Source organism: Electrophorus electricus, chromosome 16, assembly GCF_013358815.1.
Source record: "Electrophorus electricus isolate fEleEle1 chromosome 16, fEleEle1.pri, whole genome shotgun sequence".
Classification (NCBI taxonomy): Eukaryota; Metazoa; Chordata; class Actinopteri; order Gymnotiformes; family Gymnotidae; genus Electrophorus; species Electrophorus electricus.
Window position 1 is genome coordinate 4,116,343 of NC_049550.1, and position 22,309 is coordinate 4,138,651.

Consider the following 22,309-nt stretch of genomic DNA (forward strand, 5'->3'; position numbering starts at 1 on the left):
ATACATGGGAACAGCATTTGAAGACACTGGAGACCGTAATCTCTAAATTGCGAGATGCTTCATTAGTGTTAAATTTGGAAAAGTGTGAATTTGAGGACAAGCGTGGTTCGCTACCTTGGAAAACAGTGGGACGTGGACAGGTGCGTCCCTTGGATGCTAAGGTAGAAGCCATCAAAGCTTTTCCAGTTCCTCGGACAAAACGGGACCTACGTCGGTTTTTGGGGATGGCTGGCTACTATCGTTGCTTTTGTAAAAACTTTTCAGATGTTGTCTTACCTTTGACTTCACTTTCATGCAAAAACACTTCTCTTGTATGGACTCCAAACATCAGTTAGCTTATAGTACCATTGAGAAAGAAGCCCTTGCACTCCTTTTTGCTCTGCAACACTTTGAAGTGTATCTTGATGGTAGTTCAGATCTAATCACTGATTATACTGACCATAATCCTTTGGTGTTTTTGAACAAGATGTGTAACCAGCGACTCGTACGATGGTCAATGATTGTCCTCTCAATCCTCTCAAGATGGTTCATGAAAAAGGTGTAGCGAATGTGATGCTGACGCATTGTTGAGAATTTAAGGTATGCTGGAGTCGTGTTTCCCCCAGTTCTCACACGTAAGTTGGGTGTTACACTCCTGGAGTGCTACAGTGTGCTCCTGATCCAGTTCTGCATTTGGGGCTGTCTGTGCACCTCGTTGCTAGCCCCGCCCCTCATTGAGTGATTGCTGGGATTGCTGTGGCTTATATAAGGACCCTGCTGCAAGAAGCCAGTGGCTTGCCCAAGCTCCTTTTTGTGTTAGTGTTTTGCTATATGAATTGAGAGTTTGAAATCTTTGCTGTGCTTTCCTTGTCTGTATGTTAGTATTCCCTATGTTTTGTTTATGATTGTGATCGCTGTGATAGTTGAACGGTTTTTGTGTATGTTTATGTATAGTTACTGATTGTAGGGAGTGGTGCCTGTTGGTTTGGGGTTATTGTCTGTTTATTGTCAGGGAGTTAGTGTAGGATTGTATTTTATTTTTGTCCTGTAAAGTGTATTTAGTTGTGGTGTTTCTTCTGGTAGTGTGGGTTTTGTTTATTTTGGCAACTCCTGAAGTAATTCAGTGTTTGTAGGTAGATGTGTGTGTCTTTGTTCACCATTTAAATACACATTTCACCTCATCTACCAGTTTAGTCTTGTGACTAATTATTCCACCTACCATCCTGCTACCAGTCTTTTCAAAATGCTGTTGCGACCTCATCGCCTAGACAGGGTCGTAACAATAAATACGACGAATAACAATAGCACTGGAAGAACAAGTACAATAAGAATGTACAATTTTTCAAACCCCTGAATAAATAGTCTAATATTACTGACACATGGTTCTAAGCTATCACTTTTGAACAAGCCTTCAAATCACTTTGGCAACCACTGTTGAAAACAGGACTATCATTATGACACGGTGCACAAGCTTTAAGCTGTACCACAAATCTAATAATAAATGGTTAACAGTTCTTGATTCCAAATGCAACTGTCCCTTCAGGTCTCTTGAACACAGAAATAAGTCAACTCATTTTGTGGCTGGTTTTATAGTTTGGCCACAAGATGGGAGCAAAGCTCCAACTAGCAGAGCATCCCAATCAGTATTGCAGTGTTTTACTGGGCATCATTTAGTTGCATTTTTTTTTTTTAATGTATTTGATCACTTTATATGACTACACAAAGACACTTGTGTTATATATATTTGTGTGTGTGTGTGTGTGTGTGTGTATATATGTATGTATTTATGTATGTATGTTTGGTTCTGATGTAGCCTACAAGCATGTCAAGTCACCTTGGCAACTATTGTTGTAATCTTCATTGCTCACATTATGGCATTATTTCTTGTTGTTACATTTCATTAGTAGCTTTTAATATTATTTTCACTTATTTTGCCTTGTTTGTAGTAGAAGAAGCCTAGTCATCTGCTGAGAAGGAATAACTTACTTCTTTAGTGCAATATATGATGGGATGCAATCCTTAACTTCTTCAGAACCCTAATGACAAGAAGAGACAAAGTTAGTTTTTGTGATGCCCTGTCAATACCTTCTGTATTGCTTTGTGCACTTTGAATGCCAATAGATAAACTTGCCTTGTGATTTTTCATTTTAGGTCAACACCTTATTGATGACATGATCCAGAAAATGTTCAAAAGAACATGCATAAGGTTTGTTTAGTGGGTCAGATCTACAAAATTATTGTAATTAGTTTATTTATTTATTTTTTTAAATATGATGTGATTCTATGAGTCACAGTCCTGTGGCTCAGTAATCGCACTCCCAGAATACACATATCTTGCACAACTCCAACTTCTCTCTCTCTATCTGTCTCACACATGCATATATATGTGCGCATTCACATGCTAGGTTTTCCAAGACTTCTCCGTCTCTTGCATGGGACATTATAGATGCATCTTGCGAATGCAATGTGGGGCAAAGGGGTCACGTAGCCCTAGACCATTCAGAATGGAATGAATCAACTGCTATGAAACTTGTAGGAATTGCCTGTAAAGAATAGCTGTGATCTGTATGCAGTACAAAGAGTGGGCAAATGCTAAACATCTCTTAAGGTGAGTTTGGGGTTATTCAAATGAGGGTTCTGATGAGGTCAGGGTAATTCACTTTAGGGTTAGAGTGAATTTGTGGTTATTCAAATGAGGGTTCTGATGAGGAAGGTTAATTCACTTTTGGATTAGATGGAACTTGGGGTTATTCAAATGAGGGTTCTGATGAGGTCAGGGTAATTTACTTTAGTGTTAGAACTTGGGCTCCCAGCAATGACGTGAGTTCTCACGTGGTTGCCTCCCCTAATGGGGAGCACGTGATTCCAGCCCAATTAGAGGCCAGCTACCTGACAAGGAGCGCCAGGTTTTGGTGGCTTTACTTTGACTAAGACACTTGGCTGCGGGAAGTACACTCTCAGCCACTCTCTCCTGCACCTGTGTTTTACTCGCACGTACATAAGGCCTTTTTCAACTAGTACACACACCACTGCCGCACTCTTAGCACCTCCATGCTTTTGCTCAGGCTCTCCTTCAACGCGCATATTGGGACTTGCTAGATGTATGCCTTCATTTCTCACATTTTCACGCCCCACATGCCTAGAAATACACCATATCTTATTTGGAGCGGCAGTCGCGCAGTACCGTTTTGTGGCAGCTGTGCAAAACAAGATCGGGCTGCACGGGCTTTTCTGGCACGCAAGTGAACCACAGAGCCCATTCTTGCGAAACGCGTTGTTTGACGACTTACAAATTGTTTTAGCATGTATATTTAGGCCCGGATTTGTCATGAGAAAACACAAGTGCGAGCAGCTCACGGAAGCACAGACGCTGAGTGCTGGGCGGGTTGAGTCTACACCGTCCTCATGCGGCTTTTAAGGCCGGCCCCTCGCTAGGAGGGAGGTTCAACTCAACAGAGCAGTGTGTGCGACGTAGAGTACTGTTTGCGCGCGTACTATTTCTCGTAGTTAACACGACGATGGCAGAAGTAGCTCCAGCCCCAGCCGCCGCTGCGCCGGCCAAGGCGCCTAAGAAGAAAGCTGCCGCTAGACCCAAGAAAGCGGGACCCAGCGTCGGTGAGCTTATCGTCAAAGCTGTTTCTGCTTCCAAAGAACGGAACGGGGTCTCTCTCGCCGCTCTGAAGAAAGCTTTGGCTGCGGGTGGTTACGACGTGGAAAAGAACAACTCTCGCGTCAAGCTTGCTATCAAAAGCTTGGTGACAAAGGAAACTCTGGTGCAGACCAAAGGAACCGGTGCCTCTGGCTCTTTTAAGCTCAACAAGAAGCAAGACGAAGCCAAGAAAAACCCCGCTAAGAAAGCCGCGCCTAAGGCGAAAAAAGCGCCCGCCAAGAAACCTGCCGCGGCTAAAAAGCCCAAGAAGGTAGCGGCAAAGAAGCCCGCCTCCGCCGCTGCAAAGAAGTCACCCAAGAAGGCGAAGAAGCCTGCTGCCGCCGCGAAAGCCACCAAGAGCCCCAAGAAAGCAAAGAAGCCGGCCACCCCGAAGAAGGCAGCCAAGAGCCCCAAGAAGGCAAAGACCGCCAAGCCCAAGACTGCCAAACCAAAGGCTGCAAAGGCGAAAAAAGCTGCCCCCAAGAAGAAGTAAACGTGCATGTTTTCATGTCTTGGTATCCCCAAAAGGCTCTTTTAAGAGCCACCCACTTTTCTCTTCCAAAGAGCGGTTTTCCTTACACTCTCGAAATGGTTACGAGCGAATTAATACGGCCAAGTGTGTAATCGGAGTTTATTTTAACGTGCGATTTCTTCCATAGACGTACTGAGTGGACACGGAAAAGAAAAGTGAAGCATTAGATGGTGTTTGTATTGAATGGAATTTTTTTTAATAAGGTCAATTTAAAAATGGAAAGGAAAACGAGGACCAATTCCATTTTGCATAGAAATATTGTACAGCCTAAGCAGATTTCTGTGCCGTTTATTTCTCCCTTTCCATTATTAAGAAAATTCAATTCAACGCAAACACTCCACCACAGAAACCTCACAAACAATATCCACCGGAGGACCCAGACTACCTTCACGCTATAGATTACTAATTAACAATACAATTTATATCTGTAAATTAGGTATACATTATCCATTTATATATCCAAAAGAGTCCAGGGAAATTTCTTTTTTCCTCTCATATCAATCGTCTTCAACCTTTGTAACTCACACACAATCTGTTTAAACACTATTTCTGCAGGTATTATACATTGTTCAATAATCATCTTACGTCGTGTTTTCCAAATCTTCGAATTTATCACACAAACAATCATCCAACAAAAGTCCTTTACATTCTCAGTCAAATTCTCATTAAACACTCCATACATAATACTTTTGCTGTTACGACCGCATTTAAACCCAATACCTTCCATTTTCTCCCAAATTTCAATAGTCCTTGTGCACGGCAGTAATAAATGTTCTATCGTTTCATCGGCCATGCAATTATAGATCGGACATTCCTTAGTTGTAACAAAACAACTCTATTTGACAATACATCGTACAGGCAATCTTCCAAAAGATATAAGCCATGCCGTACCTCGAACATTCTCTCCTGTCTTTATCATACATGTACGTATCATGAAAAGACTTAATAATAATAATAATAATAATAATAATAATAATAAAAATACAAATAACTTGGAAGTATTTAGACTATTTGCTCCAAACTGAAATCCATATGAAGAAGAATGACAAAAACTGGAAGTGATTCCGTGTGGGAGGGAGAGTTGCAGGCTAAGGAAAGGGAGGCCGGCTTTGGAAGTGGACGAGTGCTTCGCGATTGGTTATTCGTCCTGTCCTCCTTAGCCAATAGGAGAGCTGTTGATTTTGCTATATCTGAAGCGCTCGTAGGTGATAGGCGATTATTTCAGCTTTGCTCCCAAGACGCTGTTGTACCCATAATGAGTGGAAGAGGGAAGACCGGCGGTAAGGCTAGGGCTAAGGCCAAGACTCGCTCCTCTCGCGCTGGCCTGCAGTTTCCTGTGGGCCGTGTGCACAGGCTTTTGCGCAAAGGTAATTATGCCGAGCGCGTTGGTGCCGGTGCTCCGGTCTATTTGGCTGCTGTGCTGGAGTATCTGACTGCTGAAATTCTCGAGTTGGCAGGCAACGCCGCCCGTGACAACAAGAAGACCCGTATCATTCCTCGTCATCTGCAGCTCGCCGTGCGTAACGACGAGGAGTTGAACAAGCTGTTAGGAGGGGTGACTATTGCTCAAGGTGGCGTGCTGCCCAACATTCAGGCTGTTCTGCTGCCCAAGAAAACCGAGAAGGCGGTCAAGACCAAGTAAATTCACCTCTGCTCCGTTGTCTGCAGATCCCAAAGGCTCTTTTAAGAGCCACCCACACTGACTGAGGAAGTGCAACTTTTTAATGTTACTGTCTGTTCTACCTTGCATTTTTCTCGAGGGCACTAAATGACTAACGGGCACCGCTGTCCATTACCACGCCACGTCTGAGCACACGTACACCTTCCCCGTTTTTACGCGCCCAATAGCATCTGATGAAAGCAAGCTAGTACTCGTACATTTATATACGTACTTGTAGAAGTGCTGTGTGTGTGTGTATATATTTTATTTATATATATATATAAATAAGATGCTGTTGGTGCTACAAACATGTAAAAAAAAAAAAGTAACCGGGAGTACGTTCAACAATGTACACTGCAGGCACATAAAGAGCACGGCTCAAAAGTAGGCTTACTGGCTTGCTTTTTTGAAATGTGCGCGTAGTGGAACACGGGCCAATTGACTTGATGTGACGTATATTTATTTGTCCAATGGACGGCATGCTTACTGAAGACGCCCAATGAGCGCAGGTCGGCGTTATGGCTTAAAAAGGATGTCGTCGTGGTTGTGTCTTATTCTCTTTCTTCGTCAGTTAAGAGTAGAATTGCGTCGCTATGGCAAGAACAAAGCAGACCGCCCGTAAGTCCACCGGTGGTAAAGCCCCGAGGAAGCAGCTTGCCACCAAGGCCGCTCGTAAGAGCGCCCCAGCCACCGGCGGCGTGAAGAAGCCTCATCGTTACAGGCCTGGTACCGTAGCTCTGAGGGAGATTCGTCGTTATCAGAAGTCGACCGAGTTGCTGATCCGCAAGCTGCCCTTCCAGCGCCTGGTGAGAGAAATTGCTCAGGATTTCAAGACCGATCTCCGTTTCCAGAGCTCTGCCGTCATGGCCTTGCAGGAGGCTAGCGAGGCATACCTGGTCGGCCTGTTCGAGGATACTAACTTGTGCGCTATCCACGCCAAGAGAGTCACCATCATGCCCAAGGACATCCAGTTGGCCCGCCGCATTCGCGGAGAGCGTGCTTAAACTGCTCGCTCGGCGTAATATCCCAAAATACCCAAAGGCTCTTTTAAGAGCCACCTAAATTGTTTCGCTGCAAAATGAGCAAGTCGCCTTGGCAACGCTTCTCACCGATACGTCGTTATTATAACGTGCATCTGACATGTGCTTCTAGATTACGGGCAACCTAGTTTGCTATGAGGGTTAATTCCATAGCTGAGAAACTATGGCAACGGTAAGGAGCGTTGTATTGTGAGTCGACAAGAAACTTTGTAGTAAGGTCGTCTGGGTTAGCGGTGCTCTAGCGGGAGTATGACGTTCACGTCATCAAAATGTATCACTGAGAAACGAAACTGATACAAGTCTTTCAGAGATGTCAGTGTCTTTTCTTCGACTGAAATAAATATGTACTGGTGCTATTAACTAAATTCTAGACACGGACGTGGTTTTCAGACCTGTTCTCTATTAACCTTTGTGTCTTGGTGGTAACACAACTTTCATGGAAAAAATGAACAAAAACAATGTTTCATTTTTTAAATGATTTGTTTTGTTTTCTGTGAAAGTCGTTAGCTTTCAAGTTGCGGAGAACTATTTAGTGGTGGCTCATTTTTGATCAGAATGCTGTCAGAATATAAATGTATAATGCAGAACAATTAGCCAGTTTCTCTTGGGAGAAACAACAACAACAAAAAAACAACACCAACAATAATAATAAACCTATGGAATGGGTATGTCCTTCTCAGAAATAATTTCTAGGCTTAGCTGACAGCCACTCTCATAAAGGTTTGTTTGCTTTTGTATCTGCTGTTGAAATAAACACAATAATTGTCTTTCATCATAAAAAGAAAAGCCCTAAAACAATAACTAAAAAATGCTCTGAAGACAAATAAAAATATTTATAGAAATTGACTTGCCTTTCATGATGATTCTTCTTTTTCTTCTTCTTCTTATTGTAAGCCTACTCGTGGTTAGTTATAGGAGACTTGCATTTATTTCTGTATGTATTTATTTTATTCATGTTCAACAAGCACTTAATATGTGAGATCAAAGCATGCTTTTCATGCATTTATTTCCATAATCTCATTATGGTCTTTTTTTTTTCCTGAACTCCTGAAGTTACCCATCTGGAACCCCATAGTTCATTTGTTTGCTGTACCATACACCAGGCCCTTTTAACAGATATCATATCATATAACAGTATCTACAGTGGCATGCAAAGGTTTGGGCACATCTGGTCAAAATGCATGTTACTGTCAACTGTTAAGCAAGTTGAAGATGAAATGCTCTCCAAAAGGCATAAAGTTTAAGATGACGCATTCCTTTTGTATTTTAAACTGAAACTTTTTTTTTTTTTTTAACATCTTTTACATTTTCAAAATAACAAAAAAGGAAAAGGGCCTAAAGCAAAACTTCGGGCACACTACATGCTTAGTACCTAGTAGCACCCGCTTTGGCAAGCATCACATTTTGTAAACACTTTTTCTAGCCAGCCAAGAGTCTTCTGATTCTTGTTTAAGGGATTTTCATCCATTCTTCATTGCAACAGTCTTCTAGTTTTGTGAGATTCCTGGGCTGTCTTGCATGCACTGTTCTTTTGATGTCTATCCACAGATTTTCAATGCTGTTTGGATCAGGGCACTCTGAGGACCATGGTAAAACCTTCAACTTGCACCTTTTGAGGTAGTTTATTGTGGATTTTGAGGTGTGTTTAGGATCATTATCCATTTGTAGAAGCCGTCCTCTTTTCAACCTCAGCATTTTTACAGAATAGTGTTATGTTTGCTTCCAGATTTTGCTGGAAATTCATTGAATCCATTGTTCCCTCTACCCATGAAATGATTCTGAAATGTTTTATGGCCTTCCAGACCCCTTATCTTGACTGCCACTATTCCTGTTAAGCACCATTTTATAATTACATTTCAAACTCATGAAATGGCAAACTGAAAACACATTGTTGTCTTCCTATAGCTTTCTCCTGTTTTATAGGCCTGAAGTATTTTCATTTTCATTTTGCTAGGCAGCGGCTTAGAAGAACCCATGGCTGCTGGTTTCTGGGACAAGGTTAGAGGAGTCTGGGTATTTATAAAGCTTTGAAATTTGCATCATGTGGCCTTTCCTAACAATGTTTGTAAACAAGCCATAAGCCTAACAGGCTAATGAAGGTCTGAGACTGTCGTCAAAGTTATTTGAGTGTTCAAATCTCCTAGGTACTCTTTTTTTTTTTCCACAATTGTATAAAACAAACTAATACACTGACATTGCTGAAAATGTTGAAAAGTGTGTTTCATCATTTTTGACCTGACATTTAAACAAGATGTGCGTGCACGCAAACATACACACATAATAATGGTGAGTGTATGCTACTGATTGAACTCAAACAAAATTAAAATGCTCTTTTGAATATGCAGTATCTTCCCTTTATGACCTCACACATTATCAAAGTTTACAAACAATAGAAGAACAATTTCACACAAAAGCAACATTTTCTGCAAGCATTGTTTGCTAATGGTGAATGCAGCCAGAAACTTTAAAGGTGCTGCATATGACAATATCCCCAGTTCTCTTTTTTTGCAGAATCCATGGGTACACATCTCAATGCCAAACAGCTTGTAGATGTGCATTTTTCCAGATGCTCAGAAGTGAACACGAGAACAATGATTTAGAAGAGGAGGAGGTGTCTGAAGGAGATGAGGAAGAATTCAACCCAGAGCATGGTGCATCATCGTCAGGTGAAGAGAAAATCCCTCAAGGTGAAACAAACATTTTTGTCCAAACTGTGACCATAAGAAAGGTCTAGGAGAAGTGAATGAAATGTCTTTCATACCTCTACAACACTGGACCTGAAGTAACAGTGGATACAGACTGATTCCATTCAAAGGTACATTTTTAATTCCATATATGTAATGTAAACTGATATTCATTGTTAATTTTAGAATGTATTATTGTTAAATTAATTTTTTCATGCTTTTGTTTTATCTATTATTTCATGTTCATGTTTTATTTATTATTTTACTTCTCTTTATTGTTGTTGTTTACATGCCTTATGGATAGCGGTAATGGTTCAAAAATGTGAGAGGACTAGTATTTTGTCGTTGAATTCTTAATAGTAAAACATATAAAAATATATAACTGTTTTGGCCAAAAAATTCATGACTACTGTTTCCTTTCAATATAATGCATTTAAACTTCTTTCTGTACATTTCTACAACTTTTTTAGGCTATGCTTTAGACTACTTAAAACATACCTCTCACCTCAACATTTCTCATAACTTCTCTTCTTATTCTTATTTGTTAATTAATGTGTTGATTGTTTTAATGTATTTTTTCTGCATCTTTGTCATAGTAAAGCGACCTTGAGTCTGTGACAGTTTCTATATAAATGAAACTTATTATTATTATTATTATTATTCTACAAGTGCCATGTTTCTGATGGAGCGCCACATTTTCCATTTAAATTGATGTATTTCTAAACCTAAAACGTGACTAAAAATACAAGTAAAACCGTCTAGTAGACCAATCGCCATGGGAGGTAATAAAATAGATGATCCTCTGCTTCCATCTTGTGGCCAAAATGGAAACATTCCATAATATTCAATCATTAAGGGCACCTAGTTTTAATCAGAATGCTGTCAGAATATAAATGTATAATGCAGAACAATTAGCCAGTTTCTCTTGGGAGAAACAACAACAACAAAAAAACAACACCAACAATAATAATAAACCTATGGAATGGGTATGTCCTTCTCAGAAATAATTTCTAGGCTTAGCTGACAGCCACTCTCATAAAGGTTTGTTTGCTTTTGTATCTGCTGTTGAAATAAACACAATAATTGTCTTTCATCATAAAAAGAAAAGCCCTAAAACAATAACTAAAAAATGCTCTGAAGACAAATAAAAATATTTATAGAAATTGACTTGCCTTTCATGATGATTCTTCTTTTTCTTCTTCTTCTTATTGTAAGCCTACTCGTGGTTAGTTATAGGAGACTTGCATTTATTTCTGTATGTATTTATTTTATTCATGTTCAACAAGCACTTAATATGTGAGATCAAAGCATGCTTTTCATGCATTTATTTCCATAATCTCATTATGGTCTTTTTTTTTTCCTGAACTCCTGAAGTTACCCATCTGGAACCCCATAGTTCATTTGTTTGCTGTACCATACACCAGGCCCTTTTAACAGATATCATATCATATAACAGTATCTACAGTGGCATGCAAAGGTTTGGGCACATCTGGTCAAAATGCATGTTACTGTCAACTGTTAAGCAAGTTGAAGATGAAATGCTCTCCAAAAGGCATAAAGTTTAAGATGACGCATTCCTTTTGTATTTTAAACTGAAACTTTTTTTTTTTTTTTTTTTTTAACATCTTTTACATTTTCAAAATAACAAAAAAGGAAAAGGGCCTAAAGCAAAACTTCGGGCACACTACATGCTTAGTACCTAGTAGCACCCGCTTTGGCAAGCATCACATTTTGTAAACACTTTTTCTAGCCAGCCAAGAGTCTTCTGATTCTTGTTTAAGGGATTTTCATCCATTCTTCATTGCAACAGTCTTCTAGTTTTGTGAGATTCCTGGGCTGTCTTGCATGCACTGTTCTTTTGATGTCTATCCACAGATTTTCAATGCTGTTTGGATCAGGGCACTCTGAGGACCATGGTAAAACCTTCAACTTGCACCTTTTGAGGTAGTTTATTGTGGATTTTGAGGTGTGTTTAGGATCATTATCCATTTGTAGAAGCCGTCCTCTTTTCAACCTCAGCATTTTTACAGAATAGTGTTATGTTTGCTTCCAGATTTTGCTGGAAATTCATTGAATCCATTGTTCCCTCTACCCATGAAATGATTCTGAAATGTTTTATGGCCTTCCAGACCCCTTATCTTGACTGCCACTATTCCTGTTAAGCACCATTTTATAATTACATTTCAAACTCATGAAATGGCAAACTGAAAACACATTGTTGTCTTCCTATAGCTTTCTCCTGTTTTATAGGCCTGAAGTATTTTCATTTTCATTTTGCTAGGCAGCGGCTTAGAAGAACCCATGGCTGCTGGTTTCTGGGACAAGGTTAGAGGAGTCTGGGTATTTATAAAGCTTTGAAATTTGCATCATGTGGCCTTTCCTAACAATGTTTGTAAACAAGCCATAAGCCTAACAGGCTAATGAAGGTCTGAGACTGTCGTCAAAGTTATTTGAGTGTTCAAATCTCCTAGGTACTCTTTTTTTTTTTCCACAATTGTATAAAACAAACTAATACACTGACATTGCTGAAAATGTTGAAAAGTGTGTTTCATCATTTTTGACCTGACATTTAAACAAGATGTGCGTGCACGCAAACATACACACATAATAATGGTGAGTGTATGCTACTGATTGAACTCAAACAAAATTAAAATGCTCTTTTGAATATGCAGTATCTTCCCTTTATGACCTCACACATTATCAAAGTTTACAAACAATAGAAGAACAATTTCACACAAAAGCAACATTTTCTGCAAGCATTGTTTGCTAATGGTGAATGCAGCCAGAAACTTTAAAGGTGCTGCATATGACAATACCCCCAGTTCTCTTTTTTTGCAGAATCCATGGGTACACATCTCAATGCCAAACAGCTTGTAGATGTGCATTTTTCCAGATGCTCAGAAGTGAACACGAGAACAATGATTTAGAAGAGGAGGAGGTGTCTGAAGGAGATGAGGAAGAATTCAACCCAGAGCATGGTGCATCATCGTCAGGTGAAGAGAAAATCCCTCAAGGTGAAACAAACATTTTTGTCCAAACTGTGGCCATAAGAAAGGTCTAGGAGAAGTGAATGAAATGTCTTTCATACCTCTACAACACTGGACCTGAAGTAACAGTGGATACAGACTGATTCCATTCAAAGGTACATTTTTAATTCCATATATGTAATGTAAACTGATATTCATTGTTAATTTTAGAATGTATTATTGTTAAATTAATTTTTTCATGCTTTTGTTTTATCTATTATTTCATGTTCATGTTTTATTTATTATTTTACTTCTCTTTATTGTTGTTGTTTACATGCCTTATGGATAGCGGTAATGGTTCAAAAATGTGAGAGGACTAGTATTTTGTCGTTGAATTCTTAATAGTAAAACATATAAAAATATATAACTGTTTTGGCCAAAAAATTCATGACTACTGTTTCCTTTCAATATAATGCATTTAAACTTCTTTCTGTACATTTCTACAACTTTTTTAGGCTATGCTTTAGACTACTTAAAACATACCTCTCACCTCAACATTTCTCATAACTTCTCTTCTTATTCTTATTTGTTAATTAATGTGTTGATTGTTTTAATGTATTTTTTCTGCATCTTTGTCATAGTAAAGCGACCTTGAGTCTGTGACAGTTTCTATATAAATGAAACTTATTATTATTATTATTATTATTCTACAAGTGCCATGTTTCTGATGGAGCTCCACATTTTCCATTTAAATTGATGTATTTCTAAACCTAAAACGTGACTAAAAATACAAGTAAAACCGTCTAGTAGACCAGTCGCCATGGGAGGTGATAAAATAGATGATCCTCTGCTTCCATCTCGTGGCCAAAATGGAAACATTCCATAATATTCAATCATTAAGGGCACCTAGTTTTAATCAGAATGCTGTCAGAATATAAATGTATAATGCAGAACAATTAGCCAGTTTCTCTTGGGAGAAACAACAACAACAAAAAAACAACACCAACAATAATAATAAACCTATGGAATGGGTATGTCCTTCTCAGAAATAATTTCTAGGCTTAGCTGACAGCCACTCTCATAAAGGTTTGTTTGCTTTTGTATCTGCTGTTGAAATAAACACAATAATTGTCTTTCATCATAAAAAGAAAAGCCCTAAAACAATAACTAAAAAATGCTCTGAAGACAAATAAAAATATTTATAGAAATTGACTTGCCTTTCATGATGATTCTTCTTTTTCTTCTTCTTCTTATTGTAAGCCTACTCGTGGTTAGTTATAGGAGACTTGCATTTATTTCTGTATGTATTTATTTTATTCATGTTCAACAAGCACTTAATATGTGAGATCAAAGCATGCTTTTCATGCATTTATTTCCATAATCTCATTATGGTCTTTTTTTTTCCTGAACTCCTGAAGTTACCCATCTGGAACCCCATAGTTCATTTGTTTGCTGTACCATACACCAGGCCCTTTTAACAGATATCATATCATATAACAGTATCTACAGTGGCATGCAAAGGTTTGGGCACATCTGGTCAAAATGCATGTTACTGTCAACTGTTAAGCAAGTTGAAGATGAAATGCTCTCCAAAAGGCATAAAGTTTAAGATGACGCATTCCTTTTGTATTTTAAACTGAAACTTTTTTTTTTTTTTTTAACATCTTTTACATTTTCAAAATAACAAAAAAGGAAAAGGGCCTAAAGCAAAACTTCGGGCACACTACATGCTTAGTACCTAGTAGCACCCGCTTTGGCAAGCATCACATTTTGTAAACACTTTTTCTAGCCAGCCAAGAGTCTTCTGATTCTTGTTTAAGGGATTTTCATCCATTCTTCATTGCAACAGTCTTCTAGTTTTGTGAGATTCCTGGGCTGTCTTGCATGCACTGTTCTTTTGATGTCTATCCACAGATTTTCAATGCTGTTTGGATCAGGGCACTCTGAGGACCATGGTAAAACCTTCAACTTGCACCTTTTGAGGTAGTTTATTGTGGATTTTGAGGTGTGTTTAGGATCATTATCCATTTGTAGAAGCCGTCCTCTTTTCAACCTCAGCATTTTTACAGAATAGTGTTATGTTTGCTTCCAGATTTTGCTGGAAATTCATTGAATCCATTGTTCCCTCTACCCATGAAATGATTCTGAAATGTTTTATGGCCTTCCAGACCCCTTATCTTGACTGCCACTATTCCTGTTAAGCACCATTTTATAATTACATTTCAAACTCATGAAATGGCAAACTGAAAACACATTGTTGTCTTCCTATAGCTTTCTCCTGTTTTATAGGCCTGAAGTATTTTCATTTTCATTTTGCTAGGCAGCGGCTTAGAAGAACCCATGGCTGCTGGTTTCTGGGACAAGGTTAGAGGAGTCTGGGTATTTATAAAGCTTTGAAATTTGCATCATGTGGCCTTTCCTAACAATGTTTGTAAACAAGCCATAAGCCTAACAGGCTAATGAAGGTCTGAGACTGTCGTCAAAGTTATTTGAGTGTTCAAATCTCCTAGGTACTCTTTTTTTTTTTTCCACAATTGTATAAAACAAACTAATACACTGACATTGCTGAAAATGTTGAAAAGTGTGTTTCATCATTTTTGACCTGACATTTAAACAAGATGTGCGTGCACGCAAACATACACACATAATAATGGTGAGTGTATGCTACTGATTGAACTCAAACAAAATTAAAATGCTCTTTTGAATATGCAGTATCTTCCCTTTATGACCTCACACATTATCAAAGTTTACAAACAATAGAAGAACAATTTCACACAAAAGCAACATTTTCTGCAAGCATTGTTTGCTAATGGTGAATGCAGCCAGAAACTTTAAAGGTGCTGCATATGACAATATCCCCAGTTCTCTTTTTTTGCAGAATCCATGGGTACACATCTCAATGCCAAACAGCTTGTAGATGTGCATTTTTCCAGATGCTCAGAAGTGAACACGAGAACAATGATTTAGAAGAGGAGGAGGTGTCTGAAGGAGATGAGGAAGAATTCAATCCAGAGCATGGTGCATCATCGTCAGGTGAAGAGAAAATCCCTCAAGGTGAAACAAACATTTTTGTCCAAACTGTGGCCATAAGAAAGGTCTAGGAGAAGTGAATGAAATGTCTTTCATACCTCTACAACACTGGACCTGAAGTAACAGTGGATACAGACTGATTCCATTCAAAGGTACATTTTTAATTCCATATATGTAATGTAAACTGATATTCATTGTTAATTTTAGAATGTATTATTGTTGATTTATGTTCTTCATGCTTTTGTTTTATCTATTATTTCATGTTCATGTTTTATTTATTATTTTACTTCTCTTTATTGTTGTTGTTTACATGCCTTATGGATAGCGGTAATGGTTCAAAAATGTGAGAGGACAAGTATTTTGTCGTTGAATTCTTAATAGTAAAACATATAAAAATATATAACTGTTTTGGCCAAAATATTCATGACTACTGTTTCCTTTCAATATAATGCATTTAAACTTCTTTCTGTACATTTCTACAACTTTTTTAGGCTATGCTTTAGACTACTTAAAACATACCTCTCACCTCAACATTTCTCATAACTTCTCTTCTTATTCTTATTTGTTAATTAATGTGTTGATTGTTTTAATGTATTTTTTCTGCATCTTTGTCATAGTAAAGCGACCTTGAGTCTGTGACAGTTTCTATATAAATGAAACTTATTATTATTATTATTATTATTATTCTACAAGTGCCATGTTTCTGATGGAGCTCCACATTTTCCATTTAAATTGATGTATTTCTAAACCTAAAACGTGACTAAAAATACAAGTAAAACCGTCTAGTAGACCAATCACCATGGGAGGTGATAAAATAGATGATCCTCTGCTTCCATCTTGTGGCCAAAATGGAAACATTCCATAATATTCAAAATGTTATTTTGAACCATATTCGTAATGGTTCAAAAATGTGAGAGGACTAGTATTTTGTCGTTGAAAAGTTATTTGAGTGTTCAAATCTCCTAGGTACTCTTTTTTTTTTTTTTTTTTTTTTTTTTTTTTCTGAAAATGTTGAAAAGTGTGTTTCATCTTTTAACTTTATGCTTTTTGGAGATAATTTCATCTTCAACTTGATTAACTGTTCACAGTAACATATATTTTGTCCAGGGGTGCTCAAATCTTTGCATGCCACTGTATGACTGCACTTCTATTTTGTTCTTTCAGAAGACAGCTTAAATCTTTTTATTAACAATTTCCTTCTTTACCCTCACAATATGTTCTTAGCCAAATCTGTCTTCTTCTTGATTATGCGATGGTCTATTTTTTCTACTGTGTGTATGTGTGGGTGCGTGTGCGTGTCGGTGTGTGCGAGCGTATCTCTGCATTTGCATTTCCTGAAAGAAAAGGGATGAAAGAAATAACTACAAAGAATAACAATAGCACTGGAAGAACAAGTACAATTTATCATTTATTTATTCAGGGTTTGACAAATATTACTGACACATGGTTCTAAGCTATCACTTTTGAACATGCCTTCAAATCACTTTGGCATCCACTGTTGAAAACACGACTATCGTTACGTCACAAGCTTTAAGGTTTTCCACAAATTTAATAATAAATGGCTTACAGTTTTTGATTCCAAATGCAACTGTCCCTTCATGTCTCTTGAAGACAGAAATAAGTCAACTCTCATTTTGTTGTGGCTGGTTTTACAGTTTGGCCACAAGATGGCAGCAAAGGTCCATCTATCACAGCATCCCAATCAGTATTGGTGGGTTTTACTTGATATCATTTAGTTAATTTATTTTTCTTGTTAATTTATTTGAAATGTACTTCTATTCCTCCTCCTCCTCCTCCTCCTCCTCCTCTTCCTGCTGTTAATAATAATAATAATAATAATAATAATAATAATAATAATAATAATAGTGGTAGAGATAATGTTAACAAAAATATTCATGATAATAAGGTTGTTTCCTTGTGCTGAGTTCAGGTTGCCCTCCAGTACCGGATCCAAGCTTTACATTTTAAGTAAAGCTGCTTCACAGTGATGATGAAATTCCCAATACAGCAGATGATTCATACTCTTTACAACATTTTATTGAGCATTTTTTTAGACTGCAGTCTTTGAAGGCCTTTGAAGGCTGTATTCAACCTTTAGGGCATACAAGTGTGTTTTCCTATGATTTACAAGCGTAGTGATGTCCTTTATTAATGCTTGAAAAGTATCCCATGTTCATTACTTTGGAGCATTCTCTGTCTGGGTTTTCATGTAGCAATTGAACATACACATCTAGAACTCTCTTGAGACACATTTCCAGGTCCTCATGAAAGGTCAGTATGATGTGCCATTGCATTGGAATATGTTCATTGGTCCTTGTTGTACAACAGTGGTTATCAGCAGCATAAGGCCTCAATGGATGAGGGCACATGGATGGAGTTATGGTATGTGAAAAAAGCAGTTAAGCTGCCACTGTTGCAGCAGAAGATGAAAGTGAGAAGACAGCAGATGAGTATGCAATGTGATAAAAAAAAAAAAGGTTTGCCTGTTTTCTGTTTGTAGAGGTCATATGAGGCTAGACATAAAAGTAGGCCTAGACCATGAAGAATGGAATGAGTGACGTGCTATCAAAGCAGTTTGAGTTGCCTGCAAAGAATAGTTGTCCTCTATGTGGCTTTAAAATATGGGCCTTGACCCCACTGCCTCAATCTATTTGTGTGTTTTCCTAAAAATGTAATGCTCTGTCCATTTCTGTTATTAATTTGAAACTGACATCTTCCAACCTAGAAATTTGAAACCCATCATGTTTCTCTAACCTGAACCACATGCTGTTCTTGGATTGGTGGGAACCCTAAGAGGCCTAGTGAACACACGGATTAGGAGTGTGCATATAATTTCTATATTTTCCAGCAAGAGACTTTAAACTTGGGGGGTTTCAGCACCAGTGCTGAGGATCTACTTCCATTCTGACTCTTCTTCTTATTAGTGGCAGTAGTAACAGTAGTAGGCCATCTTATGCTGCACTGACTCTTTTGTTGTCTTTGTTTGTTTGTTTGTTATCGTTCTTTTTCTTCCCTTATGTTGTTGTTCGTTATTATTGTCTAAGATATCTTATATTTTACATATATGAATTGTCGTTTTTGTGAAATAGTATGGAGTTTTTATTCCAGTCTGGCTAAGTGTGGTGCTGGAGGCGTTTGGAGGCGCGTGGTCTTTAGCTCCGCCTCCTCGAGTGCCCCTTGTCTTCAACCAGGTCCTTTAGTCGAGAATAATAGTGCCGCTCTGGGTATGGAGGCTTCATTATTTCACTTTTCTTCGAATAGTGTGAGAAGGCTAAGGGATGTCTGGCAGAGGAAAGGGTGGTAAGGGTCTGGGGAAAGGTGGCGCTAAGCGTCACCGTAAAGTACTCCGCGACAACATCCAGGGTATCACTAAGCCAGCTATCCGCCGTCTGGCTCGTCGTGGCGGTGTGAAGCGCATCTCCGGTCTGATCTACGAGGAGACCCGTGGCGTGCTGAAAGTGTTTCTGGAGAACGTCATCAGGGACGCGGTTACCTACACCGAGCATGCCAAGAGAAAGACTGTCACCGCCATGGATGTGGTTTATGCTCTGAAACGCCAGGGACGTACTCTGTACGGCTTCGGAGGGTAAACACTGAGTTCAAACGAAACCAACGGCTCTTTTAAGAGCCACCCATACATTCAGTTAAAGAGTTGTTCCGTGCGGCTATGGCCGCCTATAAGCGCCCAAAGGACTTATTGTCCTATATTGATAAGGGCTGTTTGCATGTTGTATACATGCAGATCCCAGCCCAAAATAAGTCACGATAATGTTTAAAACATATTTCCCAAAGTAAGAAAGGAAGCAAAGAATAAGCATTGTGGAGACTTGGTTTGGCTTTCTGCGCCTCCTTCCTAAGAAGGGGCGGGAAAGTTAAAGATAGACATGGCAGGGCGGGATTAAGAGGTAAACGCTATGGAGTGGCGGAGCAACGATAGGAGGTTCCTGTGAGAGGAGGGGTTGTTTTCTAGCCAATGATGGCTTGTCATGACCGAGGAGGCGAGGGTATGTTCTAATTAGAATACCAGAGTCTAAATAAACTGGGTGTGCACGCGCCGTTTCTCATTCCGTTGTGGTTTATTCAACGACGAACGTCATGCCCGAACCAGCGAAGTCCGCCCCGAAGAAGGGATCTAAGAAAGCGGTGACCAAGACGACTGGTAAAGGAGGCAAGAAGCGCAGAAAGACCAGGAAGGAGAGTTATGCTATCTACGTGTACAAAGTCTTGAAGCAGGTCCACCCCGACACCGGTATCTCTTCTAAGGCTATGGGGATCATGAATTCCTTTGTGAATGATATCTTCGAGCGCATCGCTGGTGAGGCTTCTCGTCTCGCTCACTACAACAAGCGTTCGACCATCACCTCCAGAGAGATCCAGACGGCCGTGCGCCTGCTGCTTCCCGGTGAGCTGGCTAAACACGCCGTATCTGAGGGTACAAAGGCCGTCACCAAGTACACCAGTTCCAAGTAAAGCGTCATAGTGCGACTTGACTACCCCAAAGGCTCTTTTAAGAGCCACCCACGTTTTCACCAAAGACATTTTCCATCGTGTGGGTGTGCATGTACCGTAAAACGAGAAAAGGAAAGGAGTAGTAGCTGAAGTAGCGCTTGTGTTTTTGTGCGCTGTGCCGTCGTCTTTCTTCCCTTTGTGCGCTTTGACGTCGTCCGTCTTCCCCTTTCCCGCGCGTTTTATTAAATTATTTTCGTGTGCTTTATTCGGCCGCATGTATCTTGTAATTTAAATGAAACTTGAAGTTCTTGAGATTGGGATTTGGAAACCCGTTTCTACTCCCCAGAGCTGGGTCACAGTCTTGTATGAAACCTTTTTTTGGTTGTCTTTGTTTTTTTGTTTTTTATATGCATTTTGTCACTTTAGGACAAGTATCTTTGTGTATATATATTATTGGCTCTGATGTAACCTACAAGTATGTGAAGTCACCATGACAACTGTTGTTGTAATCTTTAATCTTCATTGCCCACATTGACATTTCCTGTTGTTACATTTTATTAGTAGCTATTAATATTCTTTTCACATCTTTTGCCTTGTTTGCAGTAGATGAAGCCTAGTCATTTGCTGAGAAGGGTTAAGGATTGCATCCCATCATATATTGCGCTAAAGAAGTAAGTTAGGAGAAAAATGTCCAGATAGGCCTTGTAGTGATATTCTATTTGGAAGTAGGTTACACATGTGCCATACCATGGAAGTGTGGTACTGGAAATGTTATTGGGGTTTGTAAGAGGGTAAAGCTAGGAAAGAGATTAGGCTAATGCAGAATTCAGGGTTATGAAGAGGTCAAGTTATTTCCCATTATGATGAAAAACAACTTGGGGTAATCCAATGTAGGGTTCTGATGAAGTTATGGTTATTCACTCTAGGGTAGGAGTGAAGTTGGGTTTACTCAAATAAGGGTTCTGATGACAACAGGGTAATGCCCATTAGGTTTAGAGTGTACTTTGGGGTTATTCAGATGAGGGTTCTGATGACATCAGGGTAATGCCCATTAGGTTTAGAGTGTACTTTGGGGTTATTCAGATGAGGGTTCTGATGACATCAGGGTAATGCCCATTAGGGTTAGCGTGAATTTGGGGTTATTCAAATGAGGGGTCTGATGGGTTCAGGGTAAGGCACATTAGGGTTAGCGTGAACTTGGGGTTATTCAAATGAGGGTTCTGATGAGGGCAATTCACGTTAGTGTTGGAACATCATTACCCCCAGCAGTGATGTGAGCTCAGACACCTGACAGTGCTCACGTGGTTGCCTCCCCTGATGAGGTGCACCTGATGCCAGACAAATAAGAGGACGGCCACCTGTCGAGGAGCGCCAGCTCAAGTGAGAGTGCCAGGTTTGGGGGCTTCCTTTGACTAAAACTGGGCTGATTTGACAGACACTTGTGTTTTTAAATGATTTTATTACGTTTTCATATCACAAAAACAAGCAATGAAAACATTATATACGAATGGCATTATAAAGCAATATTTCATAAGAGAGAATCTATACTTTATAATAATTTTATCTGTCAGTTCTCATAATTTTCATACGAAAAGTAAAGTAAGATTACATATGGGCTAAGTCACAGATAAGCATCTTACATGAAATTCTCCAAAATGTTTACACTTCACACATATCCATAGTACAAACTTTTTTTAAAATTTCCCACATTTCACCTCGTCATCCTTTTGTCTCTCTTTTTTAAAAAAATTACTATACATTGTTTCACTACTTGTTCACTAGACAAAAAAATATTTTCCATAGTCATTTTAGCTCTTGTAGACCCAATTTGCTTCACAATTGTGCAGGTATACCTATCTAAAACAAAATGATCTTTTTACAATGTATGTTCACATTATAAGCACGATATATTATGTTTTTGTGATTAAATTGTTTCTTCCCTATTGTTTCTTCCTTTGTTTCTTCCCTATTGTTTCTTTCCCTTTACAATTAAGCATTGGACATTCGGCCGTCTTCACAAAGCAACTCCGTTTAACCACAGACATCGTTGGTAGCCTAGCCACTTCAGCAAGCCACATCCTAGCCTTTATTTTCTCTGAAACATGTTCTCCTGATAGCAAATTCAACAGATTTTTATTCTCCCTTTCATCGCAATCCCCAGACTGTATCTGCCCTCTGTACTTATGATCTGCTATACTTTTATAAATAGTTTTATTCGATTGCGTTCTCCAATCGATCTTCCAACTTTTACATTTATCAACAAAATCTGAGCACAAAAGTTTATAGTATGGTACATTCTTCCTTTTCTTTCCTTTCTTCT

General features: G+C 39.0%; 5 protein-coding genes across 6 annotated transcripts; all 5 read left to right on the forward strand.

Moving 5' to 3' along the window:
* The first annotated feature begins 3,497 nt into the window (after window positions 1-3,497).
* LOC118242674 (histone H1-like) lies at window positions 3,498-4,189 on the forward strand. Its single transcript, XM_035534782.1, has one exon. It carries the CDS (start codon window positions 3,498-3,500, stop codon window positions 4,119-4,121), a length of 624 nt encoding a protein of 207 aa, XP_035390675.1. The 3' UTR covers window positions 4,122-4,189.
* Window positions 4,190-5,406: 1,217 nt separating this feature from the next.
* LOC118242690 (histone H2A) lies at window positions 5,407-5,819 on the forward strand. Its single transcript, XM_035534801.1, has one exon. It carries the CDS (start codon window positions 5,416-5,418, stop codon window positions 5,800-5,802), a length of 387 nt encoding a protein of 128 aa, XP_035390694.1. The 5' UTR covers window positions 5,407-5,415; the 3' UTR covers window positions 5,803-5,819.
* A 543-nt stretch (window positions 5,820-6,362) lies between these two features.
* LOC118242682 (histone H3) lies at window positions 6,363-7,645 on the forward strand. 2 transcript variants are annotated; one of them, XM_035534792.1, is made up of 2 exons: window positions 6,363-6,626; window positions 6,717-7,645. In XM_035534792.1, exons 1-2 carry the CDS (start codon window positions 6,414-6,416, stop codon window positions 6,822-6,824), a joined length of 321 nt encoding a protein of 106 aa, XP_035390685.1. In that variant the 5' UTR covers window positions 6,363-6,413; the 3' UTR covers window positions 6,825-7,645. The 2 variants fall into 2 exon arrangements, with proteins under 2 accessions (XP_035390685.1, XP_035390683.1); XM_035534790.1 differs by having other exon boundaries at window positions 6,363-7,645.
* Window positions 7,646-18,818: 11,173 nt separating this feature from the next.
* LOC118242692 (histone H4) lies at window positions 18,819-19,167 on the forward strand. The gene has a single exon (XM_035534807.1). It carries the CDS (start codon window positions 18,819-18,821, stop codon window positions 19,128-19,130), a length of 312 nt encoding a protein of 103 aa, XP_035390700.1. The 3' UTR covers window positions 19,131-19,167.
* A 435-nt stretch (window positions 19,168-19,602) lies between these two features.
* LOC118242694 (histone H2B 1/2-like) lies at window positions 19,603-20,970 on the forward strand. Its single transcript, XM_035534809.1, has one exon. It carries the CDS (start codon window positions 19,636-19,638, stop codon window positions 20,008-20,010), a length of 375 nt encoding a protein of 124 aa, XP_035390702.1. The 5' UTR covers window positions 19,603-19,635; the 3' UTR covers window positions 20,011-20,970.
* Window positions 20,971-22,309: the final 1,339 nt, after the last annotated feature.